The sequence below is a fragment of the Anopheles moucheti genome, chromosome 3, assembly GCF_943734755.1.
Source record: "Anopheles moucheti chromosome 3, idAnoMoucSN_F20_07, whole genome shotgun sequence".
Classification (NCBI taxonomy): domain Eukaryota; kingdom Metazoa; phylum Arthropoda; class Insecta; order Diptera; family Culicidae; genus Anopheles; species Anopheles moucheti.
The window spans coordinates 75,339,555-75,363,736 of record NC_069141.1 but is presented as its reverse complement, the minus strand read 5'-3'; the positions used below and the strand labels follow the sequence as shown (position 1 = coordinate 75,363,736).

Below are 24,182 nucleotides of genomic sequence, written 5' to 3'. Positions count from 1 at the left end.
AAAGCGTCAAAAAAACATAAACAATCTATGCGAATCACCGGTCACGCCAAATATGCGCGAGAGAAAAAGAAGAAAAGTAACGTAGAAGAGAAATCACGAGCGAAAGAAACGAAATATAAAACAGGACAAAAAACAATGCGAAGGAGATAAGAACAAAAGGAAATCGGAACCGAATAAAAGGTGTGCAGTTGTGTGAACAGATGGATGTGTTAGCTAAAAATGGGAGAGAGAAAAAACGAAAACGAAGCAAACACTCGGGCGACTTGCACGTACATTGACAGAACTTATCGGAATTTAGTGGCTAACTAACTACTACTAACACAAAACCAAACCCAGGAACAAAATAATCTACCCAAAAAAAAAAACAAACATGGTGAATTAACAAATTTTGTTAATTAACATACTGATTACGGAAAAATACATTTACACGTACACGCATACAGACAAATACACATCCAAGCACACACACACACACACACATACACACACTCACCCACAAAACACATTGATTAAAGTCGAATTCATTTAATACCTAGAATTATTAATCTAAATAATATTCAAGTATTTAAATGGTGATCGGACGGGCAGCAGGGGGCGCGTAATAAAGGAAGTACGAGAACTAATTAAACGGGTTTTTGAATATAATTCAACAAAAGTAAGCAAACAAAAAATAGCAACAAAAAATCGAGAAAACGAAGCAAAACAGCAAAACACTAATATATGCAAACAAACAAAACCAAACAAAAAAAAACAAACCACGGGCATGCATCGCCACGATCGCCTGCGAGAAATACGCACCCTTAGTAACAAAAGTAAAACAAAAATGGCGCATGGTGGCGCGGGTATGGCCAATCGCGCCATAAGCGTCATGAACGCATGGCTCACATCGACACGAGACACCTCACATTGCTGCCATAGTTTCAACCTAGGACGTGCGTTAAAATTAAAAAAAAAAACCCAATCGGCAAACCGACACCGCTATAGGAGAGTGGCCAGAATGGAGGGGGTGGGTTTTGTTTGTTTGTGTTTTTTACACACCCTTCCCCCCCTCCCCCCTCTACCAAAATGGGTGACGGGGGTTCAGTAGATGCGTATGCGCGCGCCAATGCCAGTGCCAAGGGGGTGTTCATACTAGAAATTCTAATACACTATCAACAACACAGCTCACACATACGTACACAGTTCGTGCGCGACTACAAGCGAATGCAGAAGGATTGCGGTGAAAGCGCGAGGAGACACAGTAAAGCTCCTTCTCGATCTGTCAAACTCACCCCTCACCGGCACACCCTACCCCCATTCCCTTTATCTCCCACACTACACGCCCAGCCCAAATTGAATTGGTTGTTTGTGGCAATCGTATCGCAGAGCAAATAAGAAAGTAAGCAAAAACATAAATCCAAACGGTACGATGATAACTAAGCGCCAGATTATAAAAAAAGCGTTTGGGGTCGGGTTCGAGATTGGTTTCGGGATCCGACTCGATCAGCGCGAACGCTTCCGGATTGATTCGGATGCCAAAACCTTACACTACCGAGTCGTAGCGGAACCCGGTTGTTTGCGGCCAAAGCAGTGACAGTGTTACACAGTGTGCACACCAGTAGACGCGGACGAGGTAAGAGAAAAGAAGAGGAAAAACATGCTGCCGAAGGAAAGTACGCAAAAAATATGAAAGTATATTTAAAGAAACAAAGAAAAATAAAAAATAACTAATGTTTTGTATAGAATATTTCTGTTATATTATGTAAAAATTATTTAAAAATGAATAAAAATTAATCGCTTAAGAAGTTTAAAATAAAATAATAAACAATGGAACATCTCGTACATGGAAGCTGGGGCTTGTGGGTTGAAACCCGGAATGGTTTGCACTGACCTGATAAAACTATTGTTATAGAGGCTAAGGTAAGCAGTAAGCAGTGTGAATGATATCCCAACCGTATCTCAGAATCGTCATTCCATTGAGTGATTTACCCCCCAAGCAGCCTAAAGCAGCATGAGGCGCTGCATTATAGCTATATTTGCTTCACATGCTACTTTTAACGCTAAAGTTTCGCAGAGCGCTATTTTAGCGATATTGTAGCGATTTTCGCTGCTGTAAAAGTTATGCTGCAAGAAACCTCTCATGCAGCGCTCTTATAGCCAATTGTAAGCCAATGTCGTGAAGTCAAACAGTTTCGCTGCAAACAACCTCTCCTGCAGCGGTTTTGCAGCGATTCACGTTGACTGAAAAAGTTTCGCTGCAAGCAACCTCTCCTGCAGCGGTTTTGCAGCGATTCACGTTGACTGAAAAAGTTTCGCTGCAAGCAACCTCTTTTGCAGCGGTTTTGCAGCGATTTTGCGGCAAATCGCCTTAATGGAAACATTTTCTGCTCACAGTATAAGTTTAAATATAGGTGTGTGTATGTCATTTGCAATCTATATTTTGGTACGTGAGGTTTGTTCTTGGAGAATTTAGTTGTGATAAAGCAAACATAGTGAAATGAATGCAAAAAGGTTGCGGAAGTCTGGTGTGTTATACCGAAAAAGAGATGTGTATATGAAAAAAAGGACCTCAAACGAAGAGGCACCACAAATTCCAACTGTAAGCATCGAGGAGCCCGGAAACAGAACCTTGGCAGAAACAAAACCATATCGAAACAGTGAAGCAAATTGTCACGTTCTTAATGAAATACCAGCAAACGAATCAGGAAGTGATGAGGAGGAAAGCAGCATGTCAACGGAACATCCAAATTTTAAGGACATGGACATAAAAACATGTTTAAGGTACTGGGCAATTAAAACAAATGCTCCACAACAGTATACCTTTGCAAAACCATGCCATGCAGAAATATCAGGAACAATCCTGTCAAACAGGCTCATTGCCGATATAAACTAACACACATACACACATTCTTCAGTCAACTGATTCACTTACACAAATAAAAATGCTAACTGCACGCACACATTTAAACTATCCAAGCAACCTAAAGCAACATGCAGCGCTACTTAGCGATAAAAAGAGCGCTTCAATACATGCGCTGCATATTGCCGAAATGTAGCGCTCTTGCAGCTAATCTGTAAAGCTTTACGATAGCTGCCGCTGTTTCACGGATTGGCTGCATGAGCGCTACATTTCGGCAACGAGGCAGCGCTGCATTTCGACTGTTTCGCTTCGCTCTCGTACATCGTATTGAAGCGCTCTTTTTATCGCTAAGTAGCGCTGCATGTTGCTTTAGGTTGCTTGGGCCTAGTACTAGCCGAAAGCGACGAACCTCCAACTTTTTCGAGTAAGTATAGATGTTTGACTATTATTTTATTTTTACAACGCTCAGGAAGCAATCCAAGTTATGTAATTTGTAGTAAATGTTTTTAATAATTTTAAGTAAAATCATACAATAGAACTTCAAGTCTTTTTTTGTCGTCAGGTACTAGGCGTCTCCACTGTATTTTATTATTTTGTCACAAATCACCTCCTCTTGTCGCTATTCCAATATTTGTTGTGGAATTTGTATGGTATTTCTAAAAAACATGTGCGTCTAGAGCAGAAAGAATACCGCACAACATTTTCCGGCACAACAGTTGGCGACGTCCATAGGAAGATCACGGCAGTTACTACACCACCAACACAACGATAAAAGGTATAGTAGTGCATACTACGAACACTAAAGACTTCCGTAAAGTGATAGACGAGTTCAGCAGAACACATACGCACTTTTATACGCACCAACTACAAAAGGAAATTGTTGGTTTTTCCTAGTGCTCTATGGTCTCCCAGACTATCCTGAGGACGAGATAAAAAAAGCACTGTAGGAAGTAAAGCTAAAGTCAATTTTAATCAAAAGACTACAAATCAAAAAGAAGAGATTCGACGTCCAGATGCTGTATCTCCTGCATTTCGCAAAGGGGTCTATAACCCTCAGTGAAGTATAAAACATCCGTGCTGTAAACCACCACCGAGTATCTTTCGAATACTTCAAAGCATCAAGCGGCCCGATGCCATGTAATGTGATCAGCAAACAGTTTTGATCGCAAAAATTTAGTATTGCTAGGACTTTCTCTTTTTTAGAACTTATACCTTCGGCGGTTATGGTGTATCCTTGAAAATTAAGGGATTGTTGAACTATTTGGCATTTTTCTGCATTTAACGCTAAGCCGTTGTCGCGTAAACGCTGAAATACGGTCCTGAGATGTTCCTTGGGTTGTTCAGGGTTAGGTTAAGCAATAGATAAATCGTCTATGTATGGGAACACAAAATTTAACTTCTTTATTTGGCCTCCTAGACTATTAAAAGTCTGACCTGATTTCTATATAAAAAACACAATTTACAGTTTTTTGGCATATTTTTAGCGTCGATTTTTTTTTCTATTTTTGATAAATTAGGACGAAAAAACATATTTTTTTAAACGCTTGTAACTTCTTTATTTCAATTTTCGCTTGGTAAAAGATTTTTGTAGTCCTCACCCCCACCACCATAGGGGTTGAAGTTACCCTGGACATATTTGGTACACTATGGGCTCAATTTGGTCATGAATGTGAAAAATTGAAAATTTTACGGGGTTTGTTTGAATTTTTGCTCCCGTTGATCTTATAGTAAAAAGTGATTTTATTTATTAAAATTATAACCAATTGAAGAACTATATTTTTCACATATTATATTTACAGCAATGAACGATTAAAATGATATTTCAATGATTATTATAAAAATAAAAAACGTAAGAAATGTAAAAAAAAATCCATATATATTTTAAATGGAAGTGTTATAACAAGTTTTCAATTAGTTTACTATAGTTTTGCTACTCGTGTAACTGGAATTTGATTTATTTTATTGTGTAGTATGGCATTTCTTTAAAAAACCCATGCATGTTTTTACAAATCATTTTTTTCCATGACCTGCGAACCTACCACTGTTCTTGCTTGATTTCACCCCAACCTCGCACTAATGTCATCAATAACAATGATCGCACTTGTTTACATTCCGGAACTTTTTCGTGATAAGATTTTTAGATAACTTTTCGTGCAGATTAACAAACTGTCGAATTTAGTATTCGTGTGTGTGTGTGTTCACGTAGTTTAGGAAGTAATTGCGCTGTGTGATATAATATTTCACGTGTGAACAGAATGCTGGACAAACCCGTAAAACCCACGGAGGTCAGTGTGAGGAATCGGATCGATCTGGCGGTGGTTCCCCTGGATGCATTAAATACCCGAACGAGGGACTTATTGGCGGAACTGCTGAATCATCGGCGAATATTCACCTCCGAGGATGGATACTTTCGCGATTGGCGCGGCGTGTTCGATGTTGTTGGCATTCCGAAAACGTACCTACCCTTGGTGGACGCCAATGCCAACCCGACCCGCCGTTTGCTGGAACTTTGGCTGACCGAACAACACCAGTGCAAGCGTGAAGCGAACTTGGCCGAATTGCAATGTGTCCTCGGTAGCATCGATCGGTGGGATATACTGGACGATACGTCCAAAATGTTCGGTATGTTTGCATTTTGCCTAACCGTAAACGACACTTGTATAAACAGTAAACGTATTTACCTCTGCTTTTAGAGCAAGACGCAGAACAGCATCTCATGCGGGAACAGAAACGGGCGGCAAGAAAGGTGAGCGAAACGGAAGCGCAAGATTCGTCGACCGTAACCGGAGACTGTGACATTATCACGAAGGATGACACGGCGGACCACAAGCAGCAGTACGATGCGTTTATACTGTACGCCGACGCGGACGTTGAATTTGCATCGAAAATGGTCGAACGTTTGGAAGCGCGTGGGATGCAACTGTGTCTAAAGGATCGGGACATACTCGGTGGAAGCAACTTCGAGCATGAAGTCATTTCGCGCCTCATCTCCCAACGTTGCCGCCGGGTAGTGGTGATCATCTCGAAGGCATTCCTCGAGAGTCCACTGAACGATTTTACCGTCACATTCGCCCAGGCACTGCAGATCGAGAAGAAAGAACGCAAGGTCATACCGTGCGTGTACGATCGATGCGAGTTGCCGCCACACTTACGGTACACCTGCCGGCTGGACTACCAGAGGTCACAGAATTTATACAACTTTTGGGACAAACTAGCCGACTCCATACGCGACACGCCACGGAAGGTTGGCCTAGAAACGAACGTCCGAGATATGAGCGAACCACAGAAAATTCCCACGCACACCAAAACGATCGGAACAGTCACACCCCAACCGGTACCGAAGGTGATCGTTGAAGAGCCCACCATGGTGGTGAAACTTCCGAGCGCAGTGGATCAGGAAAGTCGTACCGGTAGCCTTAAAAAGTCACACTCCTTTTGGGACTTATTTTCTAGCTTTAGTCACAGGAAAGACAAACTTAATGGAAGTACTTCACAGCTGAACATTAACGATATTGCACCGTCCACCAGTCCGAAGAAAACCAGTTCCTCGCCGCTGGCACTAATCAGGCGTGACAAAAAACAATCAACCGTGGTAGGAGGTGCGTCATCTGCACCATCCGAATGTCCACTGGAACAGCCGGAAAAACCGGTTAAAACGAAAAAGAAATGGTATAAACCGAGCAGTCGGAAAATTGCTTCCGCTGTGTGATTGCATTCCTTTTTCTTCTGTGTGCGACACAGCTTGGCCAGTATGTGCCTTATGCTTACCACTGTTACCCATATTATATTTTAAAGTAATAAATATTTGCGCCTACAAATCGGACGATTGTTAGTTTTGTAAAGATTTACTTATTTGAATCTTCAGTGATTAGTCATTTCCACCCGCAGGTTACTGGTCCATTGATGCAATCCTGCAATGCCAGGCAGATGAAGATGATCTAACGCTGTTTTTATTGAATTCCTGAAAAGATCCTTATAGAAAATAAAACACTTCCAACCGATACAGGATGAACTACGAAGGCCAAAACGCCAAAACAAAACACCAGAAAACGTTCTAGTTCTGCATTACTAACCGTTAAAATATGTCTCAGTTTTATTACTCATCTCACTAGCATTTAAAATGTATGCAACACAATAGCGATGTAAAACGAAAGAACAGTTTCATCACTACAGACATTCATGTACGGTGCCTCGCTCCGGTTCCGCCAGCGGATGCGCACGTTCAACTGCCACCGAGCGAACGGGACGACGGTAGATTCTTCAGCCCCTTCTCCAGGTGGTCGGCATCGCCGGCAGAGAAGCGATAATTCGGTGGTACGCGGTCCTGTTTGCGGAAGATATGATTCATAGCAGATTGCTTCAGTACGTTCACGTTCTCGTCTATCAGTATGCAGTCCGTGTCCGGTACCGGGACGGACCCACCGTTACCGTCCGCGCGCAAAGGTACATCCGGCCCCGTTGGGTTGGGTAGCTGCGGTGGTGTTACGAGCGATATGTTGTCACAGTTACCATCGTTCACGTGCGTGCCCGCACTGGATGCATAGAAGCCACCCTCCTGGTACGCATCGATCAGACCATGAGGATCGTACAGCTGAGCGTCACCCGCGTGATCTGGCTGATGGACCAGCGGATTGCTTACGGAGTTGGTGTTAAGAAATGGAGGTTTATAGTTCGCAGTGTCCTGCACCCGGGACGAGATCGTTTCTCCCGAGCTGGCCACCTCGGAGATAGTGTTCAGCGGATAGACCTTCGCGAGATGATCCGTCTCCTTCCCGTAGACGGCCTCCACGCCGAGTATCTTCAGCACCAGGTGCGGATGGGCCAGTACGATCTTCTCCAGCGTGTCGAAATCGATCATGTTTTCCGTTTGCGTCGAGCTGGACATCTCCTCCGAGTACTTTTGCGACAGGATCGATTTGCGGCGATACATCGCCTCGGACAGCACCTCCGTGCCGTTCGGGCTGGCCATCCCGGTTTCGGTAAACACGTTCATCTCCCGGCACCACATCTCCGGCGGATGGGAGCTGCTGCGCGCCATCAGCACGTGATCGCTGTCGCGCAGTATGCCGACGGCACCGTTCTGCAGGTTCGGTATTGACCGGGCAGGTTGAAAGTGTCCCAGATCCAGCTGGGAGTTCATGGTGTTGTAGGTCATTTCCTGCAGCGCGTGTATAGCATTGCGAACCTGATGGACAAGAACGAAAAAGGGAAATTCGTTGAAAACTCGCTCAATACACAGGAGAGCGTATAAGCTATTCGGGAATCTCAGAATTCAGATAGAAAGATGTTCAGAGAACAGTTGGCGAAGTGTGTGTTTCAAGCGTGCTGCACTAGTGTTGGGTGAATCTGATTCAGAATCAAGAATTCGAATGAACCATAGAATGATCCCAAAGATTCGTTAGCTCTCTAAAATTAATGAATCTTCAAAAACTCCTGAATCATTCAATATTCTAGAATTTCTCTGAAATTATCAATGAAACAAGAAATAAGAATTTTTATACACTCTGCAACTTAAGTAAACCCCTTGATTCTCTAAGTATTCCCAACTCTTTTATGAGTCGATTCTTGATTTGAATTTAAATGTACCCTCTCAAAAAAATCATCTTTGCTGTTTGGAATATTTGGACACTATTCTAAACTGTAAACTGCAATACCATTCAACCGCGCGTTGGAACTGATAAGGAATGTAGATATCATTGAACTACATTTGCGACCCATTTTCAGCTGACGGACAGATCTCGATAGACTAATGATAAAACACGCATCAAATCAGACACTTCCTCTCATACGACGCCTAAAGCGCAAGTCATTTCAGGTATTCACACTAAGAGCTCGTAAATATTTATGCAAATCACACACGTGTTTCACCGAGGCCTTTTTCAATCCCGTTCGAATACCGTTCCGGTAAGCTATTTGTTGTTTTAACACGATCACGGTGGCTGCAATCCGTTATAGGGGTAAAATGGATGATAAATCAAAAATGTTTCGGTGACTTAGCGTAGCATTTGAAGCGTCTTTTATGTTACGGTCGTCTCTTTCTCAAGAAGTACATGAGTAGACAAAATACATTCTTGAAGAACATACAGCGCGCGACATAACTGTAGCGCTATTTGAATTATTCGCTGAATTAAATTAACTATTTTTAGAGAGTTTGAAAGTGAATGGAGTTGCTAGGAATTTAAATTCGGAGAAGATAATAATTATCTAACTCTTATTTCCAAAAAAAAGAGAAATAACCATATAATTATGTCATACACTGTGTATTAGTAATTTGAACGTCCTGGATACAACTTTTACTACTCGGTGTATGGCAGCAGGCCATGACTGTCAAGCGCCTGATGACACAACACTCACGCATGCTTGGAAAAGCGTAGCATTCAATTGACTGACACGTGACACACATTCGTCCAACAGAAGTATGATGTACTACTGCTACAAACTGCGATCTTCGTAAATTACTAATGTAATATGCAATTCTTATCCCATGCACCACTGCGTGCTTAGGCAAAACACAGTGCTTCTTAGCCGTTCTTGTTACGGATGAATGGTTTAGATGGGTTATTGTACTACCCTTGTCAAGTGAAAAACCCGACATTATCACCATCTATAAGACCAGATTGACGTTTGCATAATGGTAGATATTTTAGAGCAACCAACTGCACAATAACTTCTAAAGCAAAAAACTCATTATCGAATGTCATCATCCACCAGCTCGTCGTTGTACTCGACTGCCCATTCAAAAAATCCCCCAAAATCCAGTCCGCAGACTCTGTCGCTTGTTGATGTTGTTGTCGTTAGAGCTCCAATCGACAACGTGCCCGAATCCTACGAACCCAGTCCAGTGGGCGAACGGAAGCTAATTAGAAGTTTGCCACAAAACCGTAACACTCCTTACCTCCATGCTAAGCGCAGCAACGTCGTTGTGCAGTGTGGTAACCTGATTGTCCAACCGCTCCACGGACACGCGGCCCTTTTCCTTCTCCTTCGCCACCTCCAGGTTGAGCCCTTCGAAGGAGTTGGTTTGCTCGACCGTCGCCGCCTGGTTGGTCGTCTGTACCGACCGTTGCCGCTCGACTCGCTCGCGCAGTGCCACTAACGACCGATTGCGGCTAGGTGTTGGGTTGGGTTACGATTGTGAAGCGAGAAGAAACGGAAATAAATTAACAATATTCTTGTATTCAGCGGCTACTGCTAATGCTTCAATCGTTCCGAGGGTGGGACAGTTTTGTTGAATGAATTATGAGATGCGCTCCAACTGAAGCTTCCCAGTGGAAGACATTAGCAAGGTTCATCTGCGTTGGCTGCTTGTTTAAAATGTTACAACTGAATTGAAATCAGTTAACATTACTTATACCGTGCGGTTACTCCCGCAACGCTGGTAGAAGATTTCTTCTTCATATGTTCATTTCACTTTTGAATGTCACTTGATAACAGAACAAAGGTTGGTGATGATGTTCAATGGCTTAGTGGCAAAATTTGACGGTTTTAAAACGTTTGTAGAGTTGTACGGACCATTGGCGTGATAGTTTGTCGCGATAGTACGATGCCAGAAATTCGTCCTAACTGCTATAATGATATCACATGATTCTGAACAGCTCACAATACACAATTTTTTAGTTGGTCCCACCCTTTGTACATCTAAGGGTCAACGGTTTTGGGTGAATCTGATTCAGATTCATGCATCTGAAAAATGAACTTTAAGAATGAATCTGAATCCCTAGCCTTAATGTTATTGAATCCTTAAAGATTCGTGAAGTCCCATCGAGTGATTGAACTGTCCTTCAAAGAACGCGATGTTAGATATTTTTAACTTCCAAAGTAAGACAGATGAATTCATCATTTACCATAAATCTGAGTCGACTCCTGCTTTGAATTACTCTTCTCAAAAGATTCATTAAGCACAACAGTAAATAGATTCACTACTGATGCATATTCAAACTTGTTACAAAATCGATATCTGTAGCATTTTGTGCAATCGTAACCTTAAATATTTCCATTGGTGGAGATAGAAGCATATAGTAATAATATACTTCGTTTGATAATGTATCCCTACGGAGAAACTCCGCTTACAAACCATATCCACCGAACAGATCTTTCCGGTTACATCCGCTCGTATTAAGACACTGCTAACGATGCGCTAAACGGCCAACTTTTTCCCAATCCTCGAAAGGTTGCTCCATTTACTTGCTTAAGTAAACAAAGTTCAACGTTCGGCACCGGCATGTGATTTGCCCAACTTGCCACTCGCCGGTTGGTTCTGTTCCGTTCTGCTGTTTGTTTTTGTCAGCCAAGTTCCGCACTTACCTGTGCACGAGTTTCGCGTGCCGTGGGCTGGTACCAAGATTGTGTGCCGGTGACTTCTGCAGCGAGGTGTTCATGGGCGACGCAGAACTGGTCTCCGCATCGGACTGGTTCTCGTCGTCCTCGCTGATCGAGGGCAACGCCAAGCAGGGCCCGTTGTTTTCCGTCTCCTCCTCGGCCTCGTACCCTTCCCGCAGGTTGTACGTGAGATCGTGCTGGATGTCGTTGGCAAACTCTTGCTGGTACTCCGGGTACAGGCGCAACACCTCCACCAGCCCGCTCATGTGGATGCTTTTCAAATCACAATAGGTGAGTGCCTGAAAACACGGTGGTGGGTGGTTCACGCAAAAGCGATATCATTGCGATATTGCGAAATGCAATGCCAGCGGGCAAACAACCAAAGGAAGAAAAAAAAAGTTGCAAGGATAGATGGCATACCTTTACATCGCCGCTACTCTTCACGATGGTATCCTGCGAACCGGTGTTGCCCGAGTTGCCCTGGTTCCCGTGCAGCAGATGTATGCTTATATCACAGCCAACGAGGTCTCCCTTGCCTGTGGTACCGATGGGACACGGATGGTAATTAGCTGAAGGATTGCGGCCAGCACCACCGCTCAAATGGTCCGTACCCCCCCCCAGAAACCTGCACTTACCTAGGATGGCGACGACCATATTGTTTTGCATAACCTCCATCGAACCGTTGCATATGTAATAGATGTAGCTCAGCGCATCGCCCTTGTGGATCAGATATTCGCCCGGTGCGCAAAAGTTCGCTTTGATATGTAGAGAGAGTAGCTTTAAGCAGCCCTAAGAACGTCAACGGTGGCACACCAGCAAAAAAAAAATGGAAGGAGCAAAACATTACCGCATTACCCTGTGCTGGCTATATCAATCGTCATGTGACAACGGGTGCGACTTGCCTGGGACGCGGATTCGAATATTGGAAGCTGAAGTATTTCACGGTGCAGGTGCATTGATATGTCTCCTCGCAGTTCCTCGGGAAATTCTTTTAAAATCTGTGCATTGGTGGTTGGGTAAATTTCAATCAAAAACAAATTATTGCTGTCGTCCTTTACTCTTTTTGTGTTGGCACTAGTGAAATTGGTGGACCTGTATTCCCAAAACGACCAGCAAAGTGCCGGATAATGCTTCCGAGAAAACATTCCGGGCGCACGCGAGCGGAAACTCCACCGAGCTCACTTCGCTTCACTCTACCAAAGGTATGGAATGGTATTTCGCGTGAACTACCCACTGCCTCCATCGAGTTCTAACGAACGGTGAGCAATTTTAGCCATGTGCAGCTATGCTGTCCTTCTTTTTTGTTTCGTTTGCAGAACTGCCCGTTGAATGTCGTTCCTGTCCTGTATTAATTCAACCAAATCAACCACCGCATACAGTTTCAAAGAACTGTACCCGAGCGCGATGGTAACCACTAACCCGGACCGACACCGGACTGCTTTGATAAATATTATTGCGAACATGTGGAAAAGTGTTATTTTAATAGCTTGTCACGGTGGTTTTGGCAGGATATGAATGCGAAACACTACACTTTTTTGTGAAAGTGAATGATTAAAACGAGGTGTGGTTTAATTAATATTATTGATCCGCTAATTACCGCCGGTGCTGTAGTACATTCCAGGCGAAACAATCACAAAATAATTAAACATCATGCCACACGGTGTCCGATTCGGTGTCTCACCATGGAATGTTTGTTTTGTTCTAGCTGTTAGGTGCACGCATTATGACGCGTCAAGAACGTTATAATCCAAGCTTAACCATATGCACTGCATACCAACATGGTAGCTTCATGCTGAGTATTTGTGAGTACGATCAAATAAACGATGGTTGGAGAGCTATGGGAAATTTAATTCCTTTCAAGGATTTTAAATCCTAGCTGAAGAGGTAGACTAACTCTTTAACACACTCTTAAAGATTTCAACAATTTCAAGCTAGTAAACTGGGGACGGAGTGTGTTTCAAACTTCAACTAGGGACTTACATCCGGGATTAATTCTTCACAGCGACTTTCCACTCACGATTTAAAGCAAGAGTCATCTCTTGTGTGAGTAAACTGAGGATTCAACACAATAACGCACTGAGCCCACTCACACATGTGTGCAGTGGAGGATCAATCCCCTTGGAGGCCCTGGGCGGAATTTTTAAAGGGAGGTAAACTTCAAACATGATTTAACAACACCAGCAAAGTCTCGGAAAGAAAGCTCCCTTGCATACACCTCAGAGTTCTGTTTCGTAGCCCTGTAAACGGGTCTAGTAAGCTAGTCTATACATAAACGTTTGTATGCGTTAAGGAGAACCATAATGCCACTATTTGGATCAATTTTTATACGATTTACGTACAATTACGGTTCTTGATTAGTCCAACGCCTTCTACGATTTTTCGCCCAAGGTACAGTTTTCAATCGGTTTACTTTACGGTAACAATGGTCCCTATCGCGAACAAAATTAACTACTAGTCTATAAAAATATCAACCCTTATAATGACAGTTATGGCGGATTGGTATCGCAACGCAACAAATTTGTCAACCCTTAAAACGGTGAAGGCAATTGCCATGACTACCATACAAATCGTGGGGAAAAAATCGAGTAGTCGTTAAAAAAGTCTTTAATTTGTATCGCGAACGAGCTAAACTAATTATATCAACCCATATATTTACCTACTGCCTCGATGCAGTAGTTATACGGTATCAACCCCGTTTTATGTGAAGATTTAAGAGCTTACTTCACGGGAAATGTAATGTAATGTAATGGGAAATGTATTGTTGAATGAAAAAAGTACAAACTTATAAAAAAAATTAAAAATTTTCATTAATTTAAATTTTTTATTCTGGTAAAACGGACTTCCGCTTTCTTCTCATTTTTTGTCTGCTTTTTTTTGCTAATCTCTTTCCTTTTCAAAACTAACCGTATTCTGTTAGGCCGTCTCCACATGAGCGATACCGCGGAGAACGCGTATAACTTTCGTTGCCAATACAGAACATCTGCTCGGCCCGGCTCATCTCGGTCCGTGGCGGTTCTCAAATCTTCCGTGGCTGCTGTTCCGCAGAGTTGTCCATCTTAAACCACGTCGCGTTTTTCGCGGTACTGCCGCGACCGCCGTCCATGTGGAGTCGGAATTACCTTGATTTAACCACGTCCAAATGAAAAACATATTACACTAACATTCACGAATAACTTATTTCTCTAGAATAAATGACGATTAGAACCGGACCGCCTGCATACGGGAAAAGTCACTTTAGAAGAAATAAAATAGAAGAACTAGCCTAGTCGTGAAATGGGAAAGGTGAAAGGAATGTGCTGCAAGTTGCTGCATCACGCAAAACACTTCTTCGTTAGCCGACGATATGAAGAGAAACCATACATTTTGACAAATAGCAAAACTACTAGATCTGTATTTATAATGGTTGGTATGATTTTATAGACTGGTAGGGGAAAAACGTTCGCGATACCATTTCTAGTAGATATATATAATGGTGGATAAAACCAAGCAGGTGGATAAATTTTAACGACTTGCTTCGCGATAGGTACCAATCAGAGAAATTTCTTAGAAACCTGTTTCGCTCATGTCGATGAGCCGATACCTGGAAAGCATCCACGGAAGAGGTAGCACCTTGTACAGCAATTTTGCTCGAAAACCACCGAAAAACTGCTTCAAAAACTACCAGTTTTCGAATGTTTAGTACCAGGAGAGCATACCAAGGAAGAGGTAGCACCTCGTACAGCAATTTTGCTCGAAAACCGCCGAAAGGTATGCAATGTTTATACACTAACTTTCGATACAAACCAGCTGTTTTAAGATTTCCGATACCAGGAGAGTATGTTTTAAGAGGTGACACCTGGTACCAGCCGAGCAATCACAAATCACACACTTCCCGGTAGTTGCAATCCCAAGTTGTTGCATGTAAGATGTTGCATGCCAGATGTTGCGCAACATGCGTTGCGCAACAAATGTTGCGCGACATATGTTACATGCCAGATGGTTGTGCAACATATGTTGCGCAACATTTGTTGTGCAACATGTGTTGTGCAACATCCTGGTACTCGGCTGGTACCAGGTGTTACCTCTTGAAGAACATGCTCTCCTGGTATCGGAAATCTGAAAACAGTTGGTTTGTATGGAAAGTTAGTGTTTAAACGTTGCATACTTTTCGGCGCTTTTCGAGCAAAATTGCTGTACTAGGTGCTACCTCTTCCTTGGTATGCTCTCCTGGTACTAAACATTCAAAAACTGGTAGTTTTTGAAGCAGTTTTTCGGTGGTTTTCGAGCAAAATTGCTGTACTAGGTGCTACCTCTTGCTTGGATGCTCTCCTGGATTGCTTGAATACATTTGGAAATCCTGGTGCAATTTCGTTTATGTTTTAAAGCCACAAAGTCGATATTCTTCTCTGCATTTAATTCATCACATAGAAACAAATGTTTTATATAACCAAGGAATATATTTTTGGTCAATTTTTTTAAACTTTTAATTTAATATTTTGCTCTAAATTAACTCTGCTGTTAAATTTCCAAAAAACGCACAATCGGCATACATTTTTTGGGGCCTCAACACGGCGAGGCCCTAGGCGACCGCCTACTCCGCCTACCGTTTGATCCGCTGTTGCTGGTGACAATCGCGCCAGATCGCTTTTGCTAATTGTAACTTGTTTATGCAAAGCGATAATGCCTTCTACTTTTACAATGACATTTCCACAATAATGAACACTATAATTCTAGAAATGTTAGTCATACGAAGATTACGGAGTCTCCCAATCCAATCCTTGACTATTCCAATTGTTTCTTCCATCAGTGCGATTCAAAAGGTTTCGTGAGTTTTTAAATAAATCCATCACTTTTATAATACCCCATCACGACCCTCCAACAGTTACGGTGAAGTAAAAAGTCAAACAAAGCAACAAATGGCAGACCGAGACCCCTTGAGGTTGTAGTGTCACTGAAAACAGCAAACAGCGTAAATCCACAATTCAAAAGTTCACCATTGAATTTAGATTAAGCACACAGGCACTTTAGCTGTCCGACCAAAAGTTTTTGGCCAACACCGGTTTTGCTTGCGTAATTTTCTTTCGAGTGGTTTTTTTTCTGTTCTTTGTTTTCGGCAATTCATTAAAAGATGAAGGAAGGTCACGGAATCACAATTCTTCGTTTTAATTATTCCTCTACCAGTTGCAGCCACGGTGGTTCGGCGCGTTGTCACGTTTTAATTCTTCAAAACCAAGCGTATTCCACTTAACGCTATTCTTGTACCAAAATTTCCATGGCCATCTTCGCTCTTTTCAAGTTCAAGTTCATTCTTCACGCCATTAGGGACTGTTCAGTGTTTCCCAGGTTTGAATATTTCAGCAGCCGAGATAGTTGGGTGTAGCCCTCGTAAAGTGCTTCTAATGATCACAATAATGCTGATTATAAATTGCAAAACTTATCCGAACAGTATTTTTTTGCAATAAAACAGCTGTTTTAGGTTGCAATTAATAATTCATTCCTATACATCTAGTGCATTAGTATGCTAATGTTTGGTGTCATACAAATTCAGAGAACAAGGGCACTCACAGTAGGACACAAAAGCATTGCTCTCAACGACCAATCTACACCCTTTCGTCCTTCAAGCGCTCCAAAACAGGAACGAACAATGCAATCGCAGCACAGACAATCGGATGCAGCAAGGATCCAGCAGTCCGTGCTGCTTGGGAATAGAAAGGCAAGTAGCGCTGCACCATCGGAGGGTAGCGAAACTTTCTACTTGCAGTGTTCCGGTGAAAGCATCAAACTCCCAAACCACAGTGCACAGTCATCACGCAGTGTTCAGTGTTGAGATTTGGGGTGTCACAAATCACCGTGTGGTAGTGGTAGCTGTGGTGTATTTTCTTTTTCGCTTCATTGTGGCAGTGGAACAAAATGACACAAAAAAAAACCCCAGAATGTACGTATGCGTCGTCCATTAAAAGTTTGCTCGCCCCAACGAGAAGTCATCCGCCCCGCTGCAAACGAGAGCTGCCATCCATCTTCATCCCATCCGTGGGAACTACTGCTTCCAACCCGCAAAAGTGTTCACAACTTGCACAACTTTGGTGCCCCGTTCGCCTTCAATGTATTAAGTTGTATGCAGCGGATGTAATGTTGTGTGTACCACCGGGGAAGCCAAAACCAGCCCAAGATATCCTTTAGCCACACAAACCCTGCCCCCGGTTTTACTTACCTCGTACACATCAATTCCATGATTAAGTGACCACATTGTTTGAAAGTAATCCTGCATTCGCTGTTTCAGCTCCTTCGGCATCTGGCAGGGTGAAGAAAATGGAACGGAAACGGAAACTTTAGGCCATGCAGGAAGAAAATTAAATCTTCCAAACCTCCCCCACCCAGGGCGAAGGTCACCGGCGGCCTGTGCGAACTCAACAAGTAATGCCAAATCACGTTGCAGCGATGAAAAATTGTTGTGCCCCCGTTTTGGGTTCCCCGGTTTTGGTGCCTAACGGTCGCCTAACCCGAGCTTGCCTGAACTCACCTGATGCAAAGCGATGAAATCCTTCAAGTCACGCCACTTGCTCTGGTACAGGGAGCGGCGTGAATACATCCGCTGAATTATGGCCGTCACGTTGCCGAACACAACGGCATGCATAAGAGCTGGAAGCAGGTGCGTGATAGAGAGAATCGGAGTTTTAGAGATGAAATCAAAACACAAGCATACCGATTGGGTGGGTAGGTGGGTGTGGTGAGGCCGTGAGTGGAATGTAAAATATATTTTGCGAGAAAAATACACCCCAGCGAATCGATCGGCAGGTCAACAGTGGGCACCAATGGATGAAATGCTGTGAAATCGGGCTCTCAGGATGTGCTGATGTAGGCTGCCATCTACATGTTTATAACGATGCCGAAAGCCCCGAAAGCTGTCCTTATCACCACTACCACCACCACCACCGAGATTGAAAATGAACCGCAACGACGTCAACCAACGGGGAAGAAATTGGAGAAACACTTCTCGGCGAAGATCTTGGGGGCGAAAGGCGTGGGATGACTATTTCAACTACGGCCCAAAACCCACTTCCAAACCCACAAAACCTCATTAGGACAGTCGATATCGCGAGTTCAATCGTGCGGTTTTTTGGGAAGCGAGATTTGATTCGCTCGTACGCTTCACGATCGCCTTCCCATTCCATTTCCGTTCGCGTCACTGGGTTTGAGCTCGCCGGACAAACATTCCCCAATCCGACCTGCCTGCCTGTCTGGTGGGACACGTTTTGAGAAAAACGGTGTCTCGTCTGTCGATGTCACTATTGATCTTTCCATCTTCCCTCGAAGGAGCAAACTGTTGGAACAACACAGAGCACAGCAACAACACAAACAAAAAAACAAATTATAACTCTGCAGCAATTTGCAGGACGGGCAGAGAGAACCACCGAAAACCACACTGTCCTCCCAAAACGGGCGAAACGCGGGTGTCCATCCCATTTTCGTCCGTTCGGTCGCGCTCTGCCGTTTGCTCATTTTGACGCATTTGCTTTGATATTATTTACCCATTTCGGTTGCGTTTTTTTTTTTTGTGTTTTCGTTTCCTAACGTTATTCCAACCGTGTCTTGAAGACTCTGTCATTTGCACCTATTGTTATTCTGGTCAGCAGAGCTCAACCGACCGCCGCTCCGATCCCTGCCTCCGGTGACATTGTAAACTGTTTGCGCCCCAAAAACCACAATCACAGCCCCACCAAGGCCCGTGCCATCAACGTTTGGGGATTCAGTTTCTATCGCTTATTTTTTATTTTTTTTTTGCACTTTGAGGTTTGCAGGCCACCGGAGAAAAATAAGCCGTTGATGAGAAAAGAAAAGGTCGACGCTATGGACCACTCTGTGGGTAAGGTGGGGATCAAACTAATCACGATCATGGGCAAGCATTGTGGTTTGCACAAAGCAAAATGGGAGTTTTTGTGGATGCTTTTTTGTTTTGTTCCGTTGGTAACACCTTCTTTAAGTTTTGTGCCTTACTTTTTGTGTGCTTTTATTTAATAAAGGCTTTGGTAGATTATTGTAAAACGAAGAAGGGTTTCAGGAACTTCAGGAACTACCATTGTGGAAATCCTCTATAAAGGACTTTACAGGGGATAGAAGATACTAGAACTCATGTGTCCCATCGAGGGGTAAAGAAAGCAAAACTAACTGAATGGCCTACAGGAAAAAGCCTTGAGCCTTTGTTTTGTGCTTTTAAAAATACCTCAATGTCCCAGGTATATCTGGTAGTAATAGTAAATCAATATATCGATCAATACTCAGGATAGATTGGAAAATAGCATGAAGATATCACCTGATGGAAAATGATAGTTTCATTGGAAAGGACAGCAATTGAAAACAGCTTAATGGTAGCCTTTGCGATCAAGACGATGACACTCGGTTCTGGCATAAAACTGTTGACGAAGATCTTCCGTCCAAAAGCAAGTCTTTCGGACACAACTCTGGATCCATTCATAGTTTGACATGATGAGGGAAGAATGATCAGTTCTAACGATCAAATATTCTTTTGTGAGATACTCTTATAATAAATGTGGCAATTTCCTGAAAACACTATGTAATCTTAGCTCAGATCACAGAAAAAAACCCTGAAGACTTGCTGTTTTCCGTCTCCACCGAATCGTCAACCACTGAAGAATCTTCTTTAGGAAGATGCTATACAAGTCGTGGATGTTTATCTCCAAGGTAGAGGAGTTCCAAGGTTCTCCAAGGAGCCTCCCACAGTCATGTAAGGTAGAATGAGTCGTCTCATCCATTGAGATCCAAGAAGAAAGCGCTGCGTCGTCAGAATAGCTAAACCTCATTTCCTGTGCATTGAGAGCACCCTAGAAGTGGACTTCCACTAACGCTTTCGCATAACATTCATCCATTTTGTTAAGATACTGTTTCAACCTTTGGCTGTGGGAATGATGAGGTCACTTTGCCCTCAGTCTACATCTTTAATCTCTGCTGCACTTTACGGTCACGTATGGCGCTTGCATGGTCGAAACTAGACTTCTGTTTCACACGAGGGAGAAAACATCGCAAATACCATGCTGTTTACATCCGACGGACATGAAGTGGCTCCCCTATGTAAATTTTCTTTGCTCTGATGTGAACCCCGCAGCAGTAGCAGCTTTCGTGGTGGCTGTTACAAATTAACTGATAACGTTAACGAACTTTGTCTGCGTGCAATAGGATATGCTATAAAACGCACCGCAATGCCGGAGCTTCCTTCCTATGGGAAAATCGTCTAAATCGTTGTTGTCTAAAGTTTAAAAATAAAAACAATAAAGTTTTGCTTACACAAAACCCAATTTGCCAGTGGAATTATTATTTGCCGAGGCTTCTTTTCGGGTAATAGGACAGACTGGCAGACACACCCGCAAAACGTTCAACATGTGCCCGTTACCATAGATTGTAGCGTTGGTCCCGCAACGATGGCCGAGCACGATTTCCATCGCAATTGGTACAGAATTACACGCCTGGAACTTATGGTCTAGATTTCAATTAACGTCGGCCATTTTGTACGGCTGCCTAGAATGTTGGCCATATTGCGTTCGCTGCAAACCCGGCCAAAGTCTGCTGTTCATCATAGACTGTCCCGAAACGATAGCCGCACGGTGGTGATCGAAAACATCTGGCAGAAAAAGGACCACTTCCCATCCCACGGTTATCTCACTCTCACGCACACGCTCGCTCTCACGCTCGTCTGCTCACTGTCCTTAGGGGTTTTGCGCTACGGAATCCTAACGACGAACCGGCGTGTGCCTCAAGGATTTCGGCCACCAGTGCAAAGGTGCAAACAGGACGATCCAATCAACACCACCACCAACGCACCATGATCCCAACCCCCGTCTCGTCCATCCCGTTTCTCTGACTTACCTCCGATCAGCATCATGATGATGCTGAAAATTTTCTCACTCAGTGTAGTCGCCGAAACGTTGCCGAAGCCCACGGAGGTAAGGCTGGTGAAGGTGAAATATAATGCCGTTATGTACGCCTCGCCGTGTGTCACGTTAGATACGGGAATTTTAAGACGCTCCGCCAGCATGTGGATCCAACCTGCCATCGCCGGGTCAGCATCATCGGATGGGGGAGGTGGGGTGGGGTGGCCAGATGTGTGTCACGGTGTGCCACGGTCACCGGTGTATGTGTTGGGCGGGAATAGAAGAAGGATAAAACTTGAAACCGTGCCATAACGAATTTGTGGTTGATGAACTGTCGGCCCACCGAGGAGGCCCCGTCCCTGCTACGATGTGGGAAGGTTAAGTTTTCACCTGCGGGCATCTTGTGTGTGTGTGGAGAGAGAGGTGAAGTGAGTGAAACTTTTCAAACACTACACCAAACTTTCACCGGATTCGCCCAGACTAAACGCTTACCGTTGAGAAGGTCCGCATACCCAGTGTTCGGTCTAATCGCCCACAAGTAACCCACAAGACCAGGCAGCAAGTGAAGCTCTGTTTTATTTTTAATATTTTAAAACAAGAGCGAAACAAAAAAGTACCCCCACTGTTGGGTTTCCCTGTTCCTGTTGCTGAACAAGTGTTTGGCAACACTGTTTTGCTCGCTACTCGCGTGGAGTTGCCTATTTGCCTAAGACTTCTCACACACCTTCTCACAGTCATCTAGGGAGTAATCTTTGCTGATCTTATTAAGTGAGCACTACGCGGTCTTTCGCTGTTGCTTCGCGGGATTCACACACACTTTCGCTACATTACGCTGGGAGCATACAAGCACTCTACGCTGGAATAGTTGTCCGACATTTGAAGGATACTCCTCGGAAGCGAAACAATAGCTTGCTGGTATCTTCCTGACGTCGATCGATCGATAAGGAATTTGCGCAAAGTGTACGGAAAACAATCGTGTGCAGAATGTATGAAAATGTGGAGCAGCTCAAAGAGATACATTCTAATGTACACATGCATTCCTAATGCTGTAATGAGATTGGTTCTATCTTACCATAGCTACTGATGTACGGGGCAGATACTTGGGCAAATATTGCAATAATAAACTACTATCGTTTCGAAGCAATTGTGAAGTATATTGAAGTGGTAAAAAAAGGTTGCAAAACACATTAACTTAACTGCACTACTTCAACGTTCGTCTTCGTTTGATTCGCGCTGCATAAAATCCCATCAAAGAAAAAAAAACTATATCCTCTACCTTACCTACGGAAAAATAAATACTTTGCACACTGTGGGAAGTTCTAGAAGCATAGTTTGTAGTTCCAAAAGTTTAACTAAACTAATTACCAAAAACGAAAGCGCATAAAACCGGGAAGCGGGTTCGATCCGTGACCGTGTGCTACCGTGGGGAACGCTGTGTAGCTGGTGCAACACTCGTCTCGAGAAGATAAAAGCTATGGTTGGTGCAGTTAACTCCATTTGGAATCCATTTTTAATCGCTCTCAACATTTCGCTGCTGCTACTGTAACTACGGCTTTGGCCTAATTATCGCACACTGGAGCACACCGTACCGCCGTAGACTCAAGGATGCGAAAATGTAATGTGCACCGTACTGGGAATGTTCCACTTGCAGTTGGCAACCGTGTGGGGAATTGTTTTTTTGTGGTTCACCCCTCTCCACACCTGCTTTTCAACGTGTACTGCCGTGTGCCTATGGTCTACGGTCCACACCAGTTTGCGAGATTTGAGATATGCTGTACGAGATGCTTACACACTTACCGATGTCCCAGTCCGCATCGTTTATGAGTCTTTCTTTCTCTGCAATCACATACCAAACGCAAGCCAGCCAATGTGCAACTAAAGAGAAGCATAGCATCAACAGGGTTAAAATCATAGCCGTGTACTGCGAGTATCTATCCATCTTTTGAAGCAATCGTGCCAGCCGCAATAAACGTGTTAATTTGACTAAGTGTATGTGGGATTCCTGTGCGGGGAGTAGAAATGGGAGAAAGAAAATAAGTCGCTTTAGGTACGGCCATTTCTGCATTTTCTTCTTCTTCTTCTTTTCTTTTCCTTTGTTTGTTTGGCCTAACAGTGTGTGACAGTGTGCTAGCCCAAGGTTACGGGCGGTAGTGTGCTGGTGATGAATGTAGTACACGCCTTGCGATGCTATAAAATAGTGAAGTCGTCATTCCAGTGAAAACAGCAAGTCTATTTTAGCGTGTCGTGATTTATTCCACACTTGGGATAAATATCTTATTTTTTAATGTGATTTAATGTTTAAAATTGGCATTTTGTTTAAATTTTAAAAACAAATTTAATGTTTACTTTATTTCTAAATGGATGCTATAAAATACACTGGTGGAAATAAGTGTAAAAACATAATTTTATGTTTGCTCCAATCATATAATTATTCGCCAAACTCACAATTTAAACTCCAATGAGTGATTAGAATTTTTATTCACAAAATTGTTTGATGATTGACATTGTTTAAGTAGATAATATATTAACTTAATATATTAACTTCCACGAATGTGGAGAAAATAGAAAAGATTATTGTTTAGTGAAATTATTGTCAAAATAGACGAAAATGGATGAGAAAAAATAAGCCAAAGATATGCCACCAAGAAACAATGTTCAATGTCTAACACTGGAAGACAAGAGAGTTATTAGACGTTGGATAGTTTACAAAACTTTTTAAGGCATCGTAGCTGCCTGGTGTGATGGTGCTTGTATCCAGCAACTTAATTTCAGTGATATTTACTCTAATTGTTTACAACCAAGTTGCTGGCCAGATACATTACAAAATAGTTTCTATAACTTTCGCGGAATATAAAGAACTTGCAAATGAGGAAAGCTTAAATGGAGTTGAGAGTGGATTTAATTTAATTAAAAATTTAAAGCTTGAAGATGTTGATTTTCTATGTCAACGTGAAATGCATTTAAATGCAAAAAAGCAAGCATAACTTTCATGCAGAACTTTAAATTAAATATTAAGGCAGGTATGAGTTAAGAAATGTCAGTTTTAATTTCAGAAAAGTATTGCGATCAGTAAACAATATTGTAGTAGACAAAGGTTTTATATCATTTGTGGTGAATCATGACAGGAGCAAAATTTATAACAAATCGCATGTTTCTATACT

General features: G+C 43.0%; 2 protein-coding genes across 2 annotated transcripts in view; one reads left to right on the top strand and one right to left on the bottom strand.

The window, feature by feature from the left end:
- Positions 1 to 4,941: 4,941 nt before the first annotated feature.
- On the top strand, positions 4,942 to 6,548 carry LOC128301101 (myeloid differentiation primary response protein MyD88). The gene is made up of 2 exons (XM_053037422.1): positions 4,942 to 5,461; positions 5,533 to 6,548. Exons 1-2 carry the CDS (start codon positions 5,095 to 5,097, stop codon positions 6,546 to 6,548), a joined length of 1,383 nt encoding a protein of 460 aa, XP_052893382.1. The 5' UTR covers positions 4,942 to 5,094.
- A 316-nt stretch (positions 6,549 to 6,864) lies between these two features.
- Positions 6,865 to 24,182, bottom strand: part of LOC128301100 (potassium voltage-gated channel subfamily H member 8) — a 33,742-nt gene continuing 16,424 nt past the window's right edge. Inside the window, exons 8-17 of the mRNA XM_053037421.1 lie at positions 22,819 to 23,023; positions 21,017 to 21,196; positions 17,658 to 17,776; positions 17,349 to 17,429; positions 12,061 to 12,156; positions 11,794 to 11,947; positions 11,579 to 11,694; positions 11,144 to 11,457; positions 9,735 to 9,948; positions 6,865 to 8,024 (exon numbers count right to left, since the gene is read on the bottom strand). Of these exons, the coding sequence (XP_052893381.1) occupies positions 7,062 to 8,024; positions 9,735 to 9,948; positions 11,144 to 11,457; positions 11,579 to 11,694; positions 11,794 to 11,947; positions 12,061 to 12,156; positions 17,349 to 17,429; positions 17,658 to 17,776; positions 21,017 to 21,196; positions 22,819 to 23,023 (2,442 nt within the window). The 3' untranslated portion in view covers positions 6,865 to 7,061. The remainder of the gene's footprint in view (positions 8,025 to 9,734; positions 9,949 to 11,143; positions 11,458 to 11,578; positions 11,695 to 11,793; positions 11,948 to 12,060; positions 12,157 to 17,348; positions 17,430 to 17,657; positions 17,777 to 21,016; positions 21,197 to 22,818; positions 23,024 to 24,182) is intronic.

Bases quoted from the DNA above. Each gene is read 5' to 3' on its own strand.
- LOC128301101 (XM_053037422.1), top strand. From the start codon at position 5,095: ATGCTGGACAAACCCGTAAAACCCACGGAGGTCAGTGTGAGGAATCGG. The intron at 5,462-5,532 runs GTATGTTTGCAT...CTCTGCTTTTAG, and splicing joins CGATACGTCCAAAATGTTCG to AGCAAGACGCAGAACAGCAT.